Source organism: Diorhabda carinulata, chromosome 4 (assembly GCF_026250575.1).
Source record: "Diorhabda carinulata isolate Delta chromosome 4, icDioCari1.1, whole genome shotgun sequence".
Lineage (NCBI taxonomy): Eukaryota > Metazoa > Arthropoda > Insecta > Coleoptera > Chrysomelidae > Diorhabda > Diorhabda carinulata.
In genome coordinates, this window is record NC_079463.1 from 9,176,898 (window position 1) to 9,197,452 (window position 20,555).

The 20,555-nt window shown below is 32.3% G+C and overlaps 1 protein-coding gene across 1 annotated transcript in view; it reads right to left on the reverse strand.

Moving 5' to 3' along the window:
* Window positions 1-9,043: 9,043 nt before the first annotated feature.
* Window positions 9,044-20,555, reverse strand: part of LOC130893483 (uncharacterized) — a 131,611-nt gene continuing 120,099 nt past the window's right edge. The window contains exons 18-22 of the mRNA XM_057799662.1: window positions 17,258-17,686; window positions 16,512-17,194; window positions 13,522-14,940; window positions 12,369-12,478; window positions 9,044-11,110 (exon numbers count right to left, since the gene is read on the reverse strand). Of these exons, the coding sequence (XP_057655645.1) occupies window positions 10,837-11,110; window positions 12,369-12,478; window positions 13,522-14,940; window positions 16,512-17,194; window positions 17,258-17,686 (2,915 nt within the window). The 3' untranslated portion in view covers window positions 9,044-10,836. The remainder of the gene's footprint in view (window positions 11,111-12,368; window positions 12,479-13,521; window positions 14,941-16,511; window positions 17,195-17,257; window positions 17,687-20,555) is intronic.

Consider the following 20,555-nt stretch of genomic DNA (forward strand, 5'->3'; position numbering starts at 1 on the left):
TTGTGGTTGTTTATTTACTAAAAATTGCGATAATGTAATAACACAAATCAAATTCAAAATGGACCAAACAGTACAGCTTTTGTGTTATGTAGTGCACTTCGTTGTTATTGTCTGATTCTCACTGGGACCATTACATTTTAATTCTGAAGAATTATTATTTTCTGATAGTGTAGACGGTATAGCAGGGGTTCTGAAAGCTGTTGAATTTTTTGGTATCTCGAGATTTGATTTGGAAGGTGTTAATATTTTTCAATAAAGATAGTTGATCCTTAAGACAATTTATAGCAACATCTTGTTGCCGAAGCTTATTTGTTACGTCATGCGATTGCAAGAAGACGTACAGGACCATCCGGCAAGTACATCTCATCATAAAGACTTGTGGATACTATTTGTCCACGTTGTCTATACGCCAGAAAAATCACGCAGGAGATGCGCTGCCAATAACTGCAAATATCAGACACATATTATGTATAGGATGCTTTGCCTTATTCCATTCAAAGTTTTGATTTTAATTTTACCTTTATGAATTTGTATTATTTGATTAATAAACACGTTTTCCATTAAAAATTTACAATTTTCGGTGAATTATCACATTTTATCTTTTAAAGTACGTTAAGTGCCCAGTGATGCTATTTGCCATCGTCCCTTTCTGGATTTGTGGGGTACTTAGGATCTTTTTCTATATTTTTATCATATTAAATGTTTCAATTCGCTTGTTTTCTTCATTTCATTACAAAATTCCGATCAATATAATTACGTACTATAATGAGTTAATGTTTACTCAGGCCTTATCGATCATTATTGCATTGGATTAGTTATTTTACTAACCAGCTAACTGGAGAAACTTATTTAGAATCTCTTAAAATACTCTTCTGGATTCATTTGATGATTTGTTATTACGATTGAAATTGGACTGCATAATCACCACCTCATTTTAGTATGTAATATCTAAATAAGTGGATTGGGTGAGGAAATAGTTTTCTTCAAGATTAGCTTCCCCTCTCACCGGACCTTTTTTCTTATTCAGTTGTTTTCCGAATATAATTGTGGAATCTCGTTGCAGTAAAATGTAATGTAATGAATAATATTGTGTGTAACAGAACATTGTGATCATTTTTAGAAATTTACTCAAATTATGAATTTCTAAGTTAAGGCATTCACGTATGCAAACAGACAGAATTTGTGTGATACCCTCTATAATAAATAATTGAATACTATGTGTGTATCATTACATTAATCAACACCTCTTACTAAAAAAAACAATTTTATATCAGAACAAAGTGTTTATTTTTTTTTTCAGATAAAAGTCACACGAACATTTCAGAAACATAATTAATCTTAATTAATAGTGCAGTGACGCCTATTGGTAGAAAAGTTAATATTTGTCCCAAGTTTATTCATTCCTGATTTCGTTTGCATCGCCTTCATAATTAAGTACTTTCATTATACCAGAATTGGGCAACTGGGGAATTGAACAATTTTTGAAACTATACGCAAAGTAACAAAATTATTTTTAATAATTGCTTCAACAATGGTATGTAATTCTGATTTTCTGACAATGGAATTTTCTTATTCATCAAAAAATATGAATCAAATTTTTCAATGTTATTCTGGTCTAATTCATTGAGGGATATGTTTTTCGAAGATGTTTTTAAACGTACTATTTTAACCTTTTCCAAATTTTTCATTTTGACGATATTGATTTTTAAACTTCCATTAATGTTGAAACAAAACTTGCAAATTCTGTTACTTTGATTTTATATATTAATTGAGAAATTTTGTGATATTTATAATACATCTTGGCTCAAACTATTTCCATCCGTTCTATTAATTCTTAAACATGCATATACAATTTTTTTAAATGATAAAAATGATTTAAACTATTCCAGCAGAATATATATGAATCTGTTCTATGGATGTTCCATGGGTAGTTCCAGTATATTTCGAGTTGACTCCAATGAAGTTATCTGTATCAACCAGTATCTAATTAAGTTATCATCAAACATATTCCTTGAAAAAATCTTTTGTAAAAGTCGTCAATATTGTCCCTGCAGGTATTTCTATCATTTGGAACAGTGTCAAAAAAGTGCGCTTAATTTCTACTTAAAAAGTTCGAGGTTTGGTAATAAATGCCGCTAATGAATAAATAAACACATTAATTTACACTAAAATATATTGAAACTATGGATTGAATAAGGAGAACCGGCTCCAAAGAAGGCAAAGACCGTTTCATCAAGACAATGCACTAGCTCACACATCCGTTATTGCAATGGCCAAAATTAATGAATTAAATTTCGAATTGCTACCTCGTGCACCCTATTCGCCAGATTTAGCCCCCTCAGATTATTTTCCGTTCTTGAAAAAATGGCTCGATGAATTTTAAGTATAACGGTATTTATGATTGTAGCAAAGTGATAAAAGAATAGATACTTTAAAATTTGTAAATTAATCCATATAGTTGGGTTTTAGTTAGTTAGTCAAGACGAAATATCTTGGAACGAATGTGAACAAATTTTTTCAATAATTTTGAATGGATAATTGTTATCAAAAGTTAATAATTAGAAAAATATATTTTAAAGATATTTTGAAGTGAAATCTCAAAATATTAAATATCACATCGCAAGTACTGGATGTGAATGAACTGATCTTTGATTTTGAGTTTATCGTCTTCAACACTATTAAAACATTTTGCAATATTAGTTAGCTGCTAACTGAAATAAATGAAAAAAAATGTAAATAGTTGCGTTGCACAGGAGCTTCCTAAATTAAGCAACACACATTAGTTGCAACATTTTAATTCAATTCTCATTTACTTAAGAAATGAACACTTTCAAGTAATGTTCGGAGTTTTGAGTTAGGTAGTTAAATGACGATGCCAAACTTTGGTTATATATTATTTTCGTGAAGGACTTTTTTAAAATTTCATTAATTGTTTAGAATTATTTAATATTGCATATCAGCCCACAAAAAATAATAATATTTTAGAATATAATTTTGCTTTGACTAATTGGTCGAATTGAACAGTGCAATATGCGTATTAGGTATATTGAATTGCTTTGATTGTGCCAATAGACTTCTTGCTCCCACTTAGTATAATATATTGCTGTAAAGGTACAACGTTCTGAAAGTGACAATTCAGAAATCTATCACAGTGTTTTAATTACAACATACAAAATTACTGGTTGAATAAAATTATTGTTTCCACACACAATTAATGACAAAGCTACAAACATTTCAAAATAATTTTGTTGCAATTTACTACATTTGTAGTGAGGTTATTTACAGTTGCAAATACTTCATATTTTTCTGAACTATAAACTAGATTTGCGATTAGCTTTTCCAGCAATTTTTCATAGTGAGATTTTGTGATCCGATATTTTTAATCATTACTTATAATTTATTATTTATTCCAAAGTTTCTGGAGAAAGCTGTATTATACATTATTTTTAGTATTTCTTTTAAATATTTCACTATAAAATGTCAGATTAAAAGTTATATATATTATTTAAATATGTACTAGCACGATAACAACGGACCTTGTCAAGCAACGATACACCTTGGTGAATTATATAAATGCCCCTTGATTTAGAGCAAGACAACAAACAAACGTAATGTACAGTGAAACCTGATTTAGTGAGACATCAAATGACCTGCAAATTGATTTCAATTATAGAGCTCTTCCTCTTAATATCTGTCTCATTTACAGTGGGTTCCATTAATAGAGATCAGAATACAGGTTATTTCAGTTATAGAGGTGCGATTATTAAATAAAATAACATGTTATATAAACATTTTATGTATGTAATAAACAAAAATATTGAAGCAGGTTTTTTTATGAATTTTCAGCCATCAGATGCTTTTTGATATTATAAATTTGATCAAAAATGCTTTGGTTACCAATAGATATTATTTCAAAATAACTGCGCAAAGTTTTTAGTACTTTTACTGCCTCATAACTGAAAATTTTTACTAAATTTACTTCCGCGCCAATTTCATCGTCATTCTTTATCCAATGGAGAAGACTTGAAGTCTTGTTCAGTATCGCTTTCAGCAAATGTTCTTGAAACTAGTAAGTCGTTGTCGATGTTTATAAATTCTTTGCATGCTGGCTATTGATTATTGTCGTTGCTGATTCAGGATCAATTTCTAAATATTTTTAAGCAATTTGCTATAGTAGTTTTGGTGACAGAAAATCAAGCTTTCCTAGTAAATCTCATTGCATAAAGAACATTGATATGCGGGCACTCAATAGATTAAATAACATTTCATGTAATAAATTTTAAAATTGTTGATGATGTCTCAACAAGTTGTCTCAAAAATTTGGAAAATAGAGATAAAGATCCCAAAAATATGAGCAATAGCTCATTCGATGGGGAATCACTTCTAGAAAAAAAGTTTTTGAAGGCAAAAAATTGGATTTGATATTAACAAAATAAGATGAAAAAAAAGTGGTTTAGTCTAATCTACCTTATATGCGAGTTGCCCGTTTTTCAAATTTTTTTTCCAACTGAATTCCAAGTTATCGAAAACATACATATGATGTCGCAATTAATCTACATATACAGGGAGTTCCGTGACTTGGGACGGCAGAAAATTCGGGAGTGAGTAAAAATAATGGTTTGAATAAAAAAATATTTCTCATACTACTTTTCGTTTGAGAGTTATAGGCCTTTAAAGCTGCGAAATGTATAGGTCGACAACGTTCATTTTCCTAACTTATTATCGACCATGCGTTAAGTTCAAAAATCCCTGTTCTAATATATTTAATCATATACACCAACAAAAAAGTTAATGTACTAAATCGATGAGAACCCTTGAGTAGTATTAAAATTCTTTTATATACCTTAAAATTCTTTCCTCGAACATAAGTGGCGATACAGCAAAATTATTTTCATCATAAATCGCAAAGGGAATAGATAGTTGTAATATGTAATAAATATGTAATCAATTTTGTTAATAATAACATCGATTATCGTTGCATTCAAGGTGATATTATTTCACGTACAAGACGTGTTGTTATGAAATACTGGCAAATATAAATGTTTAATTTCCAGAATATATCTAATAATTCTAATATTTTGTTTAACAGAACCAAGAAAGTTATTGGAAACTCAAAGGAGACTCTGGAAACAACTTTGGTTGTACAAAGAAAGAAAGCTAGGTTGGAATTTCTGGAAGCGTTGGAGATATTCATAATGAATACACTGTCTGACGCGCGTTTCGATAACCAAGTTATCGTCTTCAGAGACAGTGTATTCAGTTCAAAGAAATAAAAGATGAGGGTTAACAGATTGAAATAATAACATAAAAATCATCGATTGGAAAGTACTGAGCTAAAAATATCAGACCACAAAGTATAATTCTTAAATACTAACATAAAATCTATAATATATATGAGTGAAAAGAGTAATAGTAATAAAAAAGAGTGCAGCACTAGTAATATTTATAATAAGAAGTAGTTAAAATTTTAGTAGAAAATCAGTCTCATATACTAGCCTTTAACGCGCTGCCTAATGCAGTAAAAATACTCATATCATTCAAAATATTATTCACAATTATATTTAATTGGACAAATTTTTATATATTTGTTTTTTCTTTGATAAAAATAGGTAAAAATATTCAATATGCCAAATAACAATTTCATTAGATTAATTATGATTTATTGATGCATGATTCACAATACAAAATACGAATTTTAGAGAGATAGCTACATAATTACCAAGACTGAAGTAGCGGAAGTGAAAATAACATTTCCTACTCATATTTTTGCTCTAATTATTTAGCCATTCCATAATCGATGGGCCTCAAAACTTGGATCATATTGAAGTATCCCATTTCAAGTTCCATTTTCTATTATAATCGGAATATCATAGAAATACTTGGCACTTAAAACTTCCTTCCTTGAACTATTATAGTTTTTTCTCAACTGAAAAGTACTGATTATACATATTATTTCGAACACTCTCTGCTTGCTCTGTGATTAGCTAATAATTCGTATAAGCATCTTCCAATCCTGTGGGTAGGAAAATTTTTCTTAACAAAGACGTTCTTCTGTTTACTTTCCTATCGTTGTATAATTTCAGTATAATAAGAAGTTCATAAATATATGGAGAGTGTAATAAAACAGTCTTTTTTAGGTCATCAATTATAATAACCATAATCTTTTAATAAAAAAAAAACAAATTATCAAATACCTATCTGATATTAACATAAGAGTGAAAAAATATTTGCGTTACTAGCAAGGGAAGTAAGTGAAAATGAACAAAATCATAAGGTCTTCTAACTGAAATTAACAATATATTTGGCATATTGTTTTAAAAATAATTTAACAGTAATTTTATTAAATAAGGCCTATGATGAGCGACACGTAAGCAAGGATGCTCGAACTCTCCGCATATATTGAGCATTTTTTTTGAGTAAAATGGAAGAAGAAAGTTTGAACTTTTAATTTCAAAAGCATTTTAAAACTGTTTATATCACATCATTAGAAATTTTTTGTATCTTGATTAGAAGTACGTTTTAAAATAAAGAAAGAATTCTTTATTAACTTATTTTTAACATTTATCCTAGTGAGAAGTGTTATTTTATAATTTTTAGATAAAAAATAATAAGCTTTATATGATCAGCTTTAGGACCCCGAAAACACGCATACTATTTTCGTAAAAATCTTATTTAATTTAGAATAATGATTATATTTATAGAATTATAGATTATTATAGAGCAAAGAATATATAGCTCTAGAATTATATTCTAATAAGGCTTAAACTAGCATTGAAAGGCATCAAATATTGCTGAGATAAAAGTTATTTCCATTTCCAAGCTTTTATTACTTTCACCTGTATACTGGGACCATTCTTGTATGAAAGTGCACGAGCGGTACATGGCATATTAACTGAAAATTTGGACAGAAGAAAGCTGTGCGTTTCATAATCATGGATAAAACGTGGGTCCATCACTCCACACCCGAAACAAACGAGCAATGAAAACAATGGACTGCAAAAGGTAAACCGACTCGAAAGAAAGAAGGCAAAGACCATTCTATCTTCTCGCAAGGTCATGGCGTCGGTTTTTTTAGCTGCGCGTTAGATAATTTTTATTGTCTACCTTGAAAAAGAAAAAACTATCAACGGCGAGTATTATGCGAACTTATTGTAATGTTTGAGCGGAAAAGTGAGCAAAAACGGTCGCATTTGACTAAGATGAAAATATTGTTTCATCAAGATAAACCTCCAACTCATACATCTGTTATTGTAATGGCCAGAATAAATGAAGTAAAGTTTGAATTGCTACACTATGCAACACATTCGCCAGATGTAGCCCCCTCGGATTATTTTCTGTTCTCAGACTTGAAAACGTGGCTCGGTGGTCAAAGACAACAATGAAGAGGCAGTTAAAGGCCATTTTTAGGAGCTTGACGATTCTTATTATAAAAAGAGTATCGAACTTATTGAATATCGTTGGGAAAAGTGTATGGAGCTAAAAGGAGATTACGTTGTAAAATTAATATATTTTTTTTCATAATTTTTGTGTTTCCTTTGTTGGGCCAGGTACTTCTGGGACCATCATCGTATGTTTGTAGTACTATTCGAAAAGTATAACTCTGGTTCAGATAGATCACTTCCCAGAATGAAATTTAGATCACAGTTTCCGAACGTCGCGTTTAATTTTCCGTAGAAATTTCATATTAAGAACAAAATATACGAGAAATTTTTATTTTTATTACTTTTTTTTGAGTTAATTCTTCCACGATATTTATTCAGTTGTATAATAGATTTTAGATGTTGTTATTGGGCAGTTATCAATGATATACACTCTTACACGAATTTTGCACTAAAGCTTAATACTAATAAGCTATTTTTAGGCAGAAGTGTCAAAATTATAAGAACGGCAAACCTCAGGAACCTATCAATGAAGATGCTCATAAGAATCAATAGTACGCAGCCATTTAAAGAGAATAAATAATTTTTGATGTTCAAAGTATCATAGATCATGCCTCAAGGAATCATTAACATTCATTTATTTAACACAGAACAACTGGACTATATAGATTCGAACTTAAAACTATATTTTTGAAATAAACGTCCGAACTTTCTTTAATTCTATTTGCTCAAAATCCTAGAATTGAAGCAATACATTTTATATAATATAGAATTGTTATTTCCAAAATATAACATGTTTTATTTTAAACAGAGCTATGATTGTTCGATGTTTAGAATATCCACATTTTTTACTATTTAACAACGTTAACCACTACCACGACTTACAACTTTTGAAATATACCGCCTTTTTGTCATTTTATTAGAGAATTCAAGTAAAATTGTACGTCTAAAATTTGAAAATTCATATTTACTACTTATATTTACTAGTTATATCAGCTGTAGTTGTAGAGGTTTGAATGTTTTGAAAATTTCAGTGGTTTAATTATTTAATATTGATTTAATTGATTAATATTCGTTATGAATTTCTCTGTATTGTGTTAGTTTCTCTATTAAAATGATGAGATCTAAAAGAATGTTCCGAGAATCCATCTTGGAAAATTAGTAGACTGAAATCAAATAAAAATATGTCATCCTCAAACAACTTATTTGAAAAAAATATCTCATTATTTTCGTTCCATATTCACAATTAAGAAAATGATCAAATCATTTTTGACTCTCCTTAAACGATATTTAGATAATATATGAATCCATTATTCACTTTTTTTATTGTCAAATCGCCTGTAACACTTGGTTATGTAATAGAAGATGTCAGCGTATAAATCCTTTGTATGAACAACATGTATCTTTGTGGATTGTCAAGAATTTAAACTACTCTTCTGCTTCAGTTACATTTTTAGAATAGTCAATTATATAATTATTGTTACGAAGTCCACGATATGAGCCTTAAGGCCGGTCCTGCTCGGTTATAATGGAATTCTAAAATTTGTCGAAGTCGCGGCCCGTTTACATACTTTTTATAAACAGCGAAATTTGTTTGAGGTTTGTTTTTATATATATTTTTATCACAGCAAGCGGTCTGTTTACATTGTTTTTTTTTTAACTAATTTCTAGGAAGATCTTTTTGTTGTCTCTTTATTTTTGTTTGTTTACTTTTTAAACTTATAGAAATAATAAATAGTCATAGTGAACAGTAGGAAATAGTAACCAGTAACTATTCGGGCCAATGCAGGGGGCAAAATTATATCTTTAAAATGTCACAGTGGCTGGAAATTTGCTTTTGGAGCATATATTGAAGATAATTTGAATAACAAAATAGTGATGTCTAAAGAAAATATTGAATTGTGCATCTTCTTCCAAACAAATTAAAATATCTGATTACTCTAACTCCTCAAAAAATATCTAACGTTTCTGATCAGCAGCAACAAGAAATATCTTCGGAAATTTATGTTGTTATTGCTTGAACTTCAACTGCTATCAATCAGTATTTCAATAAAAGAAATTGTTTTAAGATGAATACTTTGAAATCAATTGATAATTTACTATATTATAAATAAATCTTTCAAAAAGTAAAATTTCATGTTTATTTTGTGACGTATTTTGGCAGTGACAAAAATTCAACATTTACGCATCTATAGAGATGCCGAAATGTTAAGTTTTTTGTATAGTTTTAAAAAAACTTCAATTTTCAGTATTGTTCAGTATTCAAATGAAAAATTTCATATTATAGATTATGTCTACATAGGTAACCATGTAAAAAAATGTGAGGAAACGAATGCATAATTAAAATATAGCTTTCTCAGCGCTCTATTGCCAAATCGGTTAATTTCACTGAAACATGCTAAAGGCATTTTTTTATAGATAATCTTATGAATAATAATTTTCATAATGATGACAATTGGAGTAATAGGTCACGAGATATCTGCGAAAAACTGATTTTCGTGATATTTTAACATCAAAATAAATATATTTTTAACCGGTTTTCCACATTTTTTACCATAATAAAGTTGTAAACAAAAATTGAGCTCAAGAGGAAGTTTTCCGCAGCCTAGCCTAAAACGACTGGTCTATATTTAAATTAGATATTTTCAACAATTTCATTGGTTTCAATTTTATTTTCAAGTTACCCGTAAAATGAATGAAAATTCCTAATATAGAAGGAGCTTCAAATACTCCTTGATACATTGGCCTTTTGTTCGGAACAAACAAACTGACACAGAGAGTAAGTGTGAAAATTGTTTTTTTGATATAAGATCCTTTTATAATTATGAATACGACACAATACGAATCATTTAAATATATTATCTCATTATCACCTAAGAATCAATCAAATAATTCCAATAATTCTAAAGACTGAACAACATGTTCTCAAAATATACAAACCTCTGAGAAACTCAAATCAAATGAATTATATTCGAGAGAAAAAGCTCTATACATGTCTATTACGTTATATTTCAATTGAAGGCTAGATGTGAACAATTTTTATATATGGTCAGCTTCTGCGAAAATTTTAAAAAGGCAAATTCGTAATTCAAATTACATCAATTACGTATACTTTGTATAATATTCAGTAATTATCCTTCTCTTTCTTAAATAAACTTTATTAATTTAAATTAGTGGATGAAGTAGAGTAAGTGCAGTCAGCATTATGTTACAATTGGAAAAGTGTTTATAATAAGTGAAAGTGCAGCTTTGTTATATTTGGAAAGTTTTCTTTTTTCAAACCCGTAACTAAACAGATGCATGGAAATTCGACATGATTTGATATTAATCATTATAAATAAGACTAAAATAAAAAAAAAACTAATCAATATATTGATTGTTCATCTTTTTCAATATATTTTACGTAGAACTCTCTTTTAATTGATAATCACGCTGAATTTCCATGTTTCGTTTAGGACTATTCGGAATATCCATTTCCTGTCGTAACAACCTTCAACGAAGACTGTTTTTGTGGAAGAAATATATCTTCGCGTGCGTATCTGCCTTTTATTTTTTCTTTATTGGTTCCCTGTAGTTTCCCAATACTACAGCTTTTTCTCATTTTTGTGCTTCGTGATGGTTGAAGGAGTGGGGAAGTTGCTCTAGGAGATTCATCGTCGCTGTCGAAGCTGTCTGAAGGACACACTGTTCTTTCCCGTTTTTTCAGGCTTTGCTCTAGTCGCCTCAAGAATCTATAAAAAACGAACATTTTTGGAAATTAAAATGTAAATCTGCCAATAATATCTGAATTATTCATTTTCTTGAACTAATTGGTATAATAGTCTATAAACAATCCCAAAATTGAAGTAAAATAAGATAGACCAGAATTTTTAAGGGTGATTCTAGACTCTAGTATTACCCCTAAAGTAATACACTGCCGAGCATAAAATTAGGGTCAGCTCGTTATTTTAGAAATTTTTTTTGGTTCTACCATAGTTTTCTATTTAGTTGCTTGAATTAACAAGAAGTTTATGTTGTTATAATAAACGTCCCTCACCTGAATTTCTAAAAACCATTATTAGCATATTTTTTGTTTCTCTCGTTTTAAGTGTTTATTAGAAAATGTTTGTGTAGTATTCTCCTTGGCGGTATAAATTCTGTAATAAACTAGAGAAGTGTTGACGTTACATGCCTTCATTGTTAGGATAGGTCAGGAATCACTTTCCAAACAAAGCTTTAACTGCGTTGAATATCTTATATATGTTCAATGATTTTTTATTTTTTCGTATTTTCTTTCGTAAATTATGCAAAAAAATACCTTTGGAAAGTGAACTATAACAATATATCGGCAATGACGTCAAGCCTTGATGGTCTACTACAGCACGAATTGTGGCGGCTTTAGAAGATGGCAGCGGTTTGGCCTGCTCACGCGTATACCTGGTTCTGGACGAAGCAGAGACTAGCTTCAAATACGGGGCATGGAAGTGTATATAATAGTTAGTTACCATACGTAGGTTATTCATCCTTGTTGAACACGGATGGAGCTAATAATTAATATTATTTGAAATTATTTCGTCGTAGTTTTCTGTCGCCTGCAATTCCACCCACTTTGTGACGCCCACCAGCAATTTATCCTTAAATCGCCCTTAAAGCGTCGTGTTGCTGCGCCAGGCTGCTAGAGATTCTTGGAAACAACAGGAGATCGTTAGTTGTAAAATTGTGATGCTATTTGTCACGGGTGTAATGAATTGTAGAAATTTAAGGATCAAGCTTTAGTGGTTTCAGTTTTCCAATTATTCACTTCTATACCATACTAATAGTTATTTTAAACATATATAAATGGAATATGAAATTTGTAGAAAACTAAGGTATTTACAATTTACCAGTACTCGGTAAAAAATAAAGGTAATTTATTCTAGATCCAAATTGCTATTTTTTGTTCTTCCCTGTTATGTATTTTTCAACTTTTTGAGATTCATCTCGAAGTCTATAATTTGAACGGAGAATTACCTGATTTGATGACTTATTGCTCGCAGTCTACTAACTTTTTGATGACTGCCGCAAGTTTTGGGAAAATCTTGTGACCTGGTTAATGGAAATGACTCTCCTTCAGATATACTCTGGAATAAATTCAAATATGTTGAGATTATTGTTCATATTCGTTTAAATACACCGAACGTCAAAACTATATTTTAATTGAACAGCTTTTTTCAATATTTTTTTAAGGAAATGAAATTAAAAATGTATTGATTCAGTAATTATGTTGTTAGTAAAATGATAATGGTGCACATTCTTTTAAATTGCGCATTGTTATGCCATGAAGTAAATTTTCCACATCTATTAGAGCAAGAATTGTTGATTTTCACGATGAAGATCATACCAATTATCAGATATTGGAAATATTGATAATCCTAGATCGTCTCCTAATAATTCACATACATCAAGCACTAGTACATTTGTAAACAGGCCAGCTGTAGACGTCCTCACGTGTCCATCGCAAATTAATAAAGTAATAAAGTGCATCCCACTTAACAGGAACAGAGAGAGAGGAATATCAAGATTACTAAGGATGCATGAAATGAAAAAATCAGGGTACGAGCTCTGAACGATTGCAGCGATAGGAAAAAGTGGCAATTAGGCATTAGGAAACGTCGTAGGCAACCCCAGCTTGACCATGCCTTCGTGTAAGTACTTTTCGCTGTGTCACATCTCAATTACGACATCCGTTGGTTGAAATTTGTTTATAGTACATTGTGGAGCTTATAAATAATTAAGTAATTAATGCGCTTGCATGCCCTACCAGCCGCACGGAGCTCTATTTCCACGTCAAATTAAAATTATAAATAATGGAGATAGAATTCCCGAAGCTGGAACTTTTTTATCGGAAATTTTCTCCTCTTTAAGAAGGTTTTCTCGAAATGACTTAAATATTAATATTGTTCACTTTATTAACGACTAGTTTCTTAATAACAATTACAATTTTTTACTTTTACCAAATCGTTTAAAATCATTTTTCTAGAAGTGAGGTCGATTCCAATTACTTTCTTGAGACAAGCAATGTTGTGGAAATATATTAGCTTACCTTAACAATAGTAGTTTGATTTTTGACAAATAAAGATATTGATAAAGTATTTTCAATGCTTTCTATTCATATTATATTTACCTGAGTTATCTTCTCTCGTTTATCTCCCATCCAAGAAACAGGTGAAGCCCACCGAATCGTATCTGGGCTGGGACTGGAAGTGGACAATCTCACCTCTTTTGTAGAAGATGTTAAACTATCAGAGCTTGAAGATGAGCTTACTACTTGAGAACGATTGATTCTACGTTTTGGACTTAGTTTTCTTAGCTGGGGAACTTTGTACATATCTTTGTTAGGTATATCTATTTGACTAGAAAAAGTTGGTTGCGTATGTTTTGTTGGACTAGGTGACTTACAATTACGCGATATTTTTTTCTCTCTTTTTCTTCCCGGTTTTCTGTGATGGGTACATGATATTACGTTAACTTTATCTGAGCTGGGAAAGTCGTATAATCCATCTGAATCTGTAAAAGGTAATATATCCTTGTGTCTGCCATAGAACTGAGGTGAGAATCTTCCTAAACCCGTTGTACGATCACTTAAAGGACTTTCACTTCTGGAACTCATCGGACTAAGGTGTTTGTCACATCCGGGTGACTCACATTGTACAATTATTGACGGAAGTTGTAGAGAGTTCTTGCTAGCCGTTAAAGGTGGTAGTAATCTGTCTACGGTATCTTCCGAACTCAAACATTTAGCGGTTTTTTGTATAGGGAATGTAGGTAAATTAAGTAGAGTTTTGCAAGTTTCATTATCATTAACCATAAAAACTTCGAGCTCTCTAGCACTTTTCAGCTCCCCTTCATCTATTTTTTCATCAAGGTGATCTGTGCCAATCCCTTCATCATTAGATTCCACTTGAGCTTCGTCAGATAAAGTTTCAGAATCTGATCTCCGGCCGCGGTCCTGAGAAGTACTTTGCTGATTACTGGGATTCAATTTTATTGTAGGCGTTAGTGATGGCCTCCGATTAAACCCACCAGATCCTTGATCGTCCATTTCTGTGGGGCATAAAGGATTGTTGGAGCTACATCTGGATGGACCTGGGCTTGCCATAGAGCTGTATCCAGAGCTACTCAAGTTACTTTCCGACGCAGTATGTTCTCCTCTATGATTAATTGAAAAGGGACTTAAGTAAGTCATACTTGCTGAAGTACCTTGTAATACTCCGGAAGATTTTGTAGCTGGTGATATCGATTCTGTATCCGATTCTATTTCGTTCATGTTACATGTAATAGTTATCAACGGCGGAGCACAAGGCAAATCTAATGAAGTAGGTTTATCAAAATCTTTCAGCAGTTTTCTACACAGTTTTGGCGATGGAAACTGGAAACATGTTGAGTTTGACACTGATGCTCTATGTGGGGGAGGGGAACCTGGAAAAGTTGGTGATGGCATTTGTACCGTTAACGTTGGAATTACGAGGGGAGGTGGATCAACAGTGATCGTTATTGATGGCTTAGTTTTGTCTTGTGTCTGACCAATTGGCGGTGGTCGATTCTGAAATCAAAAATATTGTATAGATATATGAATTTGGAAAAGCATTTTGAATCAAGGTCTATTGAAACTTATTTTCCGCATAAACACAAACACTTCAAACAGCAGGCACAGCACTTGAGTGACAAAGTAGTTAATGCACAACGTAGGAGATCCAAAGCAGAAAAAGAGGAAACTACTACCATATATAGTGACCTCTGTACTCAATAATAGCATTCCGGTATAAGCTGATGCATTTTCAATGCAGGAATCATGGAGGAAGATAATGCCAGTTTATTGTCTGAGTGCCTTCAGAGTGGCAAGAGTTTTCTGCACAGTATCTCAAGACGCAGTGTGCGTTACAGACATAATACTGCTTACTTACTGAAGAGAGAAGTGTCCTCTACCAGCGACAAGTTCCTACTAAATTGACCCAAGCAAGGACGATTGAAACGGCAAATCAGCCTACAACGATAGCAAAAACAGTGAAATTTCTCGGAAAACGCTTGATGGACTTCTTATTCCACAAATAGTCACCTAGGTGAACCGTGAGCATGGAAAGGTCAATTATAACTTGACGCAGATGATATGGGTACTTTCAGGAAAACCTGTATCGTATTAAGTAATAGGCGTCTCTTGAGTGTTCGTTTTGCGCCGGTGTAAACGAAAATCCTGGGTATGTATTTTTTATATACCCTCGTTTCAAAGCATCCCGCAGTACTTGGGAAACTGTGATAAAGCAGAAACTTCATCCAGAGACCTTGGTGAGCACCCGGCTCTCATCGGAGACAGCTTGGGAGTGGCTCTTTCACGACTGAGGTCCTTAGAAAAATCCGCTGTTTAGAAACGGCATATAATGATTACTAGATCCTTCCCCCGCGAAGTGAAATGGCGGTTCCGCGGGGGAAACACAGGTCTAATAAAGAGGACTAGGTTTTTAGTTTTAGAAAATATTATTAAAACGTTTGCATCTGTTGAGTGAGATAGATGTGAGTAGACATTAAGATTATCAGTATCCAAAATTCGCAAAACAGAAGTGACTTGTGGCATGACGCTGTTTAACAAGTCTCATTTTCAAATATGTCTGTAAAATTCATAGCTCATAACTGTCTCCTTTGGAACGAGCTCTAATCGCTCTACGCCCCATCCTATACTAAGACTAAAAATAGCCAGGATAGCCTTTAATTTGTGTCAGAGTCATTCTCATCTTCAATGATGATTTAAAAATGAGAGAAGATCTTTTAATTCCTTAGACTTTCTATTGTTAGTCTCAAAAGGAACTAAACACTCACTTATCTTACTTGCAAATTATAAGCTTTCCTAAGACTAGTGCGCGTTTTTGGATTCCTCAGAAGAATATTTGAGAGTCAAAGAAACACACTGTTTTTTAGGTCCAGAGATTCTCCAGCCAATCCTCGTCCTCATATGATTCGTTTCCAACTTCAAACCACTCGTATCAGTTGAAAATAGTATTCAAAGTTGCAAAAAAAAATTAATGCATATGAGTTGTTGAAGAAAATAAATTCGCTGCATTTCCTGATAATTAATAGAAATGGGAATAGGTGCACAAATAAAATCAAAAATTTGGCAGTCACCTTCGATTTAAATCCGACGGACTGTTGCATAGCCGCAGCCTCTTCTAGGATGAGACCATCTTCTGCTTGAGGATCTATTAGAATATCCGAACACAAAATTTCATCATCATCAATATCAGTACTCATCGAAAAATTTGGTATTTCAACCGAGATCCTATCATCACTCAATTCTGCGTCTTCCAAAGTAGATGTAGGATTGCTGCGTCTGGTTGGTATTGGAGTTAAAGCAGGTGAAGGCATTGGTGATGGCAAAGGAGTAGGCATTTCTCTAATTGGCGAAAGGCACTTATTGATTGTATTTGGTATTTCCAATAAAATGGTTGGTGGATGCAACAAATTGCTTCCGCTACTAGATGATTTATGTGCGCTCAATGGATCGAGTACTGGTACTTCAATGGTTCCTTGTAAAGTATTACGATGCATAATTGGACTCTCTAGTACTCCACTAGAGAATGAGACAGGTGTGTGAATAGAAGATGTGGATGAATCGTCATCGCCAACTAAATCATCTTGAGGACTCGAAGCTGTTGGTGTCGTCGAAGGTGTTATCTTCAAGGACGATGAATAGTTTGCAGCTGCAGAGCTCGAAGAGAAGTTTCGAAACATTGCTAAGATGGAATCAGCACTGGCTGGTTTCTGCTGTCCATTCAGAAGTCTGTTGTGTCTCCTGTTGATCAGCAAATCTGAAATACTTGTACTCAAAGCACTGGGAATAGCTAGATCTGAGCTAGTGAACGAATCACTACCTTGATTACTAGAAGTGCTGTTCGGAGATCTTGCATCCACACTTGGAGAAGGTGGTGTACTTGAAGGTCTCGCAAACATACATCCCAATCGATTGGTCTGCATAATACCTAATTCGACTTCGCTTCCTGAACTCATTTCTGCAGACACTTTGTTGAGCAACCTAGCGAAAGTTACTTTCTTCTCTAGTTTTGGATCTATGAGAGCAGCTTCTAAAGTATTAGCCACAAATTTGGTTTCTTTGTCTTTGCCATTCGCCACATTACTCTCAGAATCAGGCTTTATTTCACTTAACTGTATTAGTTCTCCTAAACTAACTTTTTTCGCACAGGGTTTTGGAGAAACCAGTTGCTGAAGAATTTGCCTTTTATCAGCTATGTTTTTCTTGGTTGGTGTAGAATTATTTCTCTTTTTCTTTGGCGATGGTGTACCTAAATTAAATGGAATATATGTTTGATAAATACGAATCACTTATTATACAATTTGAATTTTATTTATTCAACAACTGGTTATTGAATCGCTTCTACAAACGTTTGCCATAATCTTTGAACAGTTAAATTTATTGTTGCAAAATGTATTGAGAGATTATATATTTTGATTAAAACTTTTTGTGTAATTGGATTAACAAAAGTAACTTTTGCTTATGAACATGGAAGTTTGTGATAATCAATTTAGTATCTGCTCAATAAAAACACAGTTTCAGAAATTCTATTATTTGGTTTCTTCTAATCTCGACTGAAAACCATGCAAATTTGAGTACTTCGTCTATTATGACAATAACAGTTCAGAATTTTTGATCAATTTTGACAAATTTAACTTATTTTTATTATCTCATTAATAGAAGTTAACGATTATAAGAGGGTTGCTACTTAAGTTTTGAGATAAACAAATATTAATAATTGGATATAGCTTTATTGTTTTTCAAAATATTATCCATTATACACTGTCAATACACTTTTACAAGCGTTTGAACTAATATTTTCTTCATTCCGATCAAGGTACCTACAAAACATGTGATTTGAACGCATCAACTGCTTCTTCGGGTGTCCGTTGACCTAGCAATTTATTTTTGACCTTCGGGAATAAGAGATTCTAGAGAGTGATAAACAAGGACTATACGGCGGATGACCCATCAATTCGATTTTTTGACTGTTTTTGAGCAGAGCAGATGTGTCCAGAGCAAATGCTCTGGACACATCGAAGATTTTCTACTTTTTACTCGCTAAGTAACACGGTCGGTCTTATACACCACGTGTCAGTCCTGAAGGTTATTGAGACAAGATTAATCAATAACTTTTTCTTGATCCAAGGTACATTTGGTGGCTCATTTCACCTGATATTACGATTGTTTTATTACTGGTTCTAAATCGTTGAATATAATATTGTTGATCCAATGATTATGGCAAACGGTTATTAAATATAACTTTAAGTTGATGAGTTTATATTTTCATGATAAGTGCTGTACACGTACAACATATATAGCCCTAAAGTGCTAATATATTTTATATACTGTGCAACCTACCAGCCACACGCAGGAGAGTGAAGTGTATAGTATCTACAACAGAGAACTACAGAGAAAAGAATTTTTAAGATATGTTTAAACAGGCATCTCAATTTATTTCGCAATAATTTAATTATGCTGGGAAAAATTATTCTGATTCTTATTCTTAATTCTTAATATAGCAGTATCATCCCACATTCTGAACTTTCTAAAAGGAGATCAGCTGTAAACACTGGGCTCTCCAGTATCGCAGCAAGAAAGGAGTCACACTAGATCCTTTCAGTCAAAGTGTACGAGGTCTGGCTATTCAATAACGAAACTGTCCGCCTAGAGTGTGCCCTAGACGAGAGGGGTAAAAAACGAGTAGTGCGTTGGGTATCTAGATATCTTGTCTATGCACGTCCCAAAACACGTTTCCGTTACTATTATAGTATTTGTGCGGTAGCATCTTAAAACGAACGTCTTTTTTTCTAGTGCCGAAAACCATGTGTGACAAAAGCAGGCGCAACTTATCGATCTCAAATTTCTCGTTAATTTGAAAAAAACTCCGACTTCGTGCTATAAATTGTTGCTAGAGGACTATGGGAACAATTGTCTATCTTGTGCGCGTGTTTAAGACCTGTCAACCAGACTTTTTGCACCAAGTCAGCGCACCTGTCCACAACGCTCTCCAGTGCTCGAACAACCGCCTTTCTCACCAGATTTGGAAAAAACGTATGGAAAAGTGTGTGGCGAAGGGAGTATATTGAAGGGAAGTATTCGAATGTAGAATAATTTTATAATAAAACCTTTTTTCATAACCAGTCTTGTTATTTAATAGTCAGACCCACCCCAATATCTACATATATACATACATTAAGCACCACTATGTCGTTACGTTCCAAATATCAAGTCCTCTCTAATTAAAAAGTTGCAATTCAGTAAAATATAATATAATTACAAGGATCCAAATTCAATATGATGTCTGAGGTGACAAATTAAGCCCTTGTTGCAATGGAATATGTCATAATATTTTCCACTCGTGTTGTGAATTATTACTTTATTGGATGCGCTCACGCATAGTTTTTATTAGATAGTTTTGCACTTATTCTATTTGGTGTATTCTTGATTAAAATCCTCCATATGTTATATTCACTTTCAGATAGAATTACGGCATATTTCGCTTATCACGAAATTTAATTTTATCGACTTTCATTGTAGTTTCCGACCTTCGCTCTTATAATGTTCAATCATTTCATTCGTGATATATCATGCTGAAAAGTAATGGTCTAGAGCCGAATACAAAAATTTCACGATTAATTCATATCAATCAATGTCAAAACTTCACCAATGTGGAAGAGAATACATAGATTTATTTTTAAAATTTCTGGAAACATTACTCGACCCATAAAAACTGGAATCTTTTGAAAATATATTCTACTTTTATAATAATATTCATTCATAAATTATGGATGAATTGTTTGGAGTTATTGGTATCGCTCCAAGTAATCAAATGTTCATGTTCCAACAGTATATTTTCTTTAAAAATTGAAATGCCTTTTAATTTACAAATATCGTCAGAAATAGAAATAAAAAATGTCGTGTAATCACTAGGATACTATCAAATATTTTTCAAATTGAAATTTCTATTATGAATTTACATCATGTTGTCTTGTATTATGTCACATGAGTCCACTAGTATTATAAATATCAGTTTTTTCATACTGTTAATTCCGATAAAATCCTATAATTCTTTGGACAAAAAATCTCTAGTCTGTGAAACGGTAACTATTGTGTAATATCTAAAAGACTTGATGTAG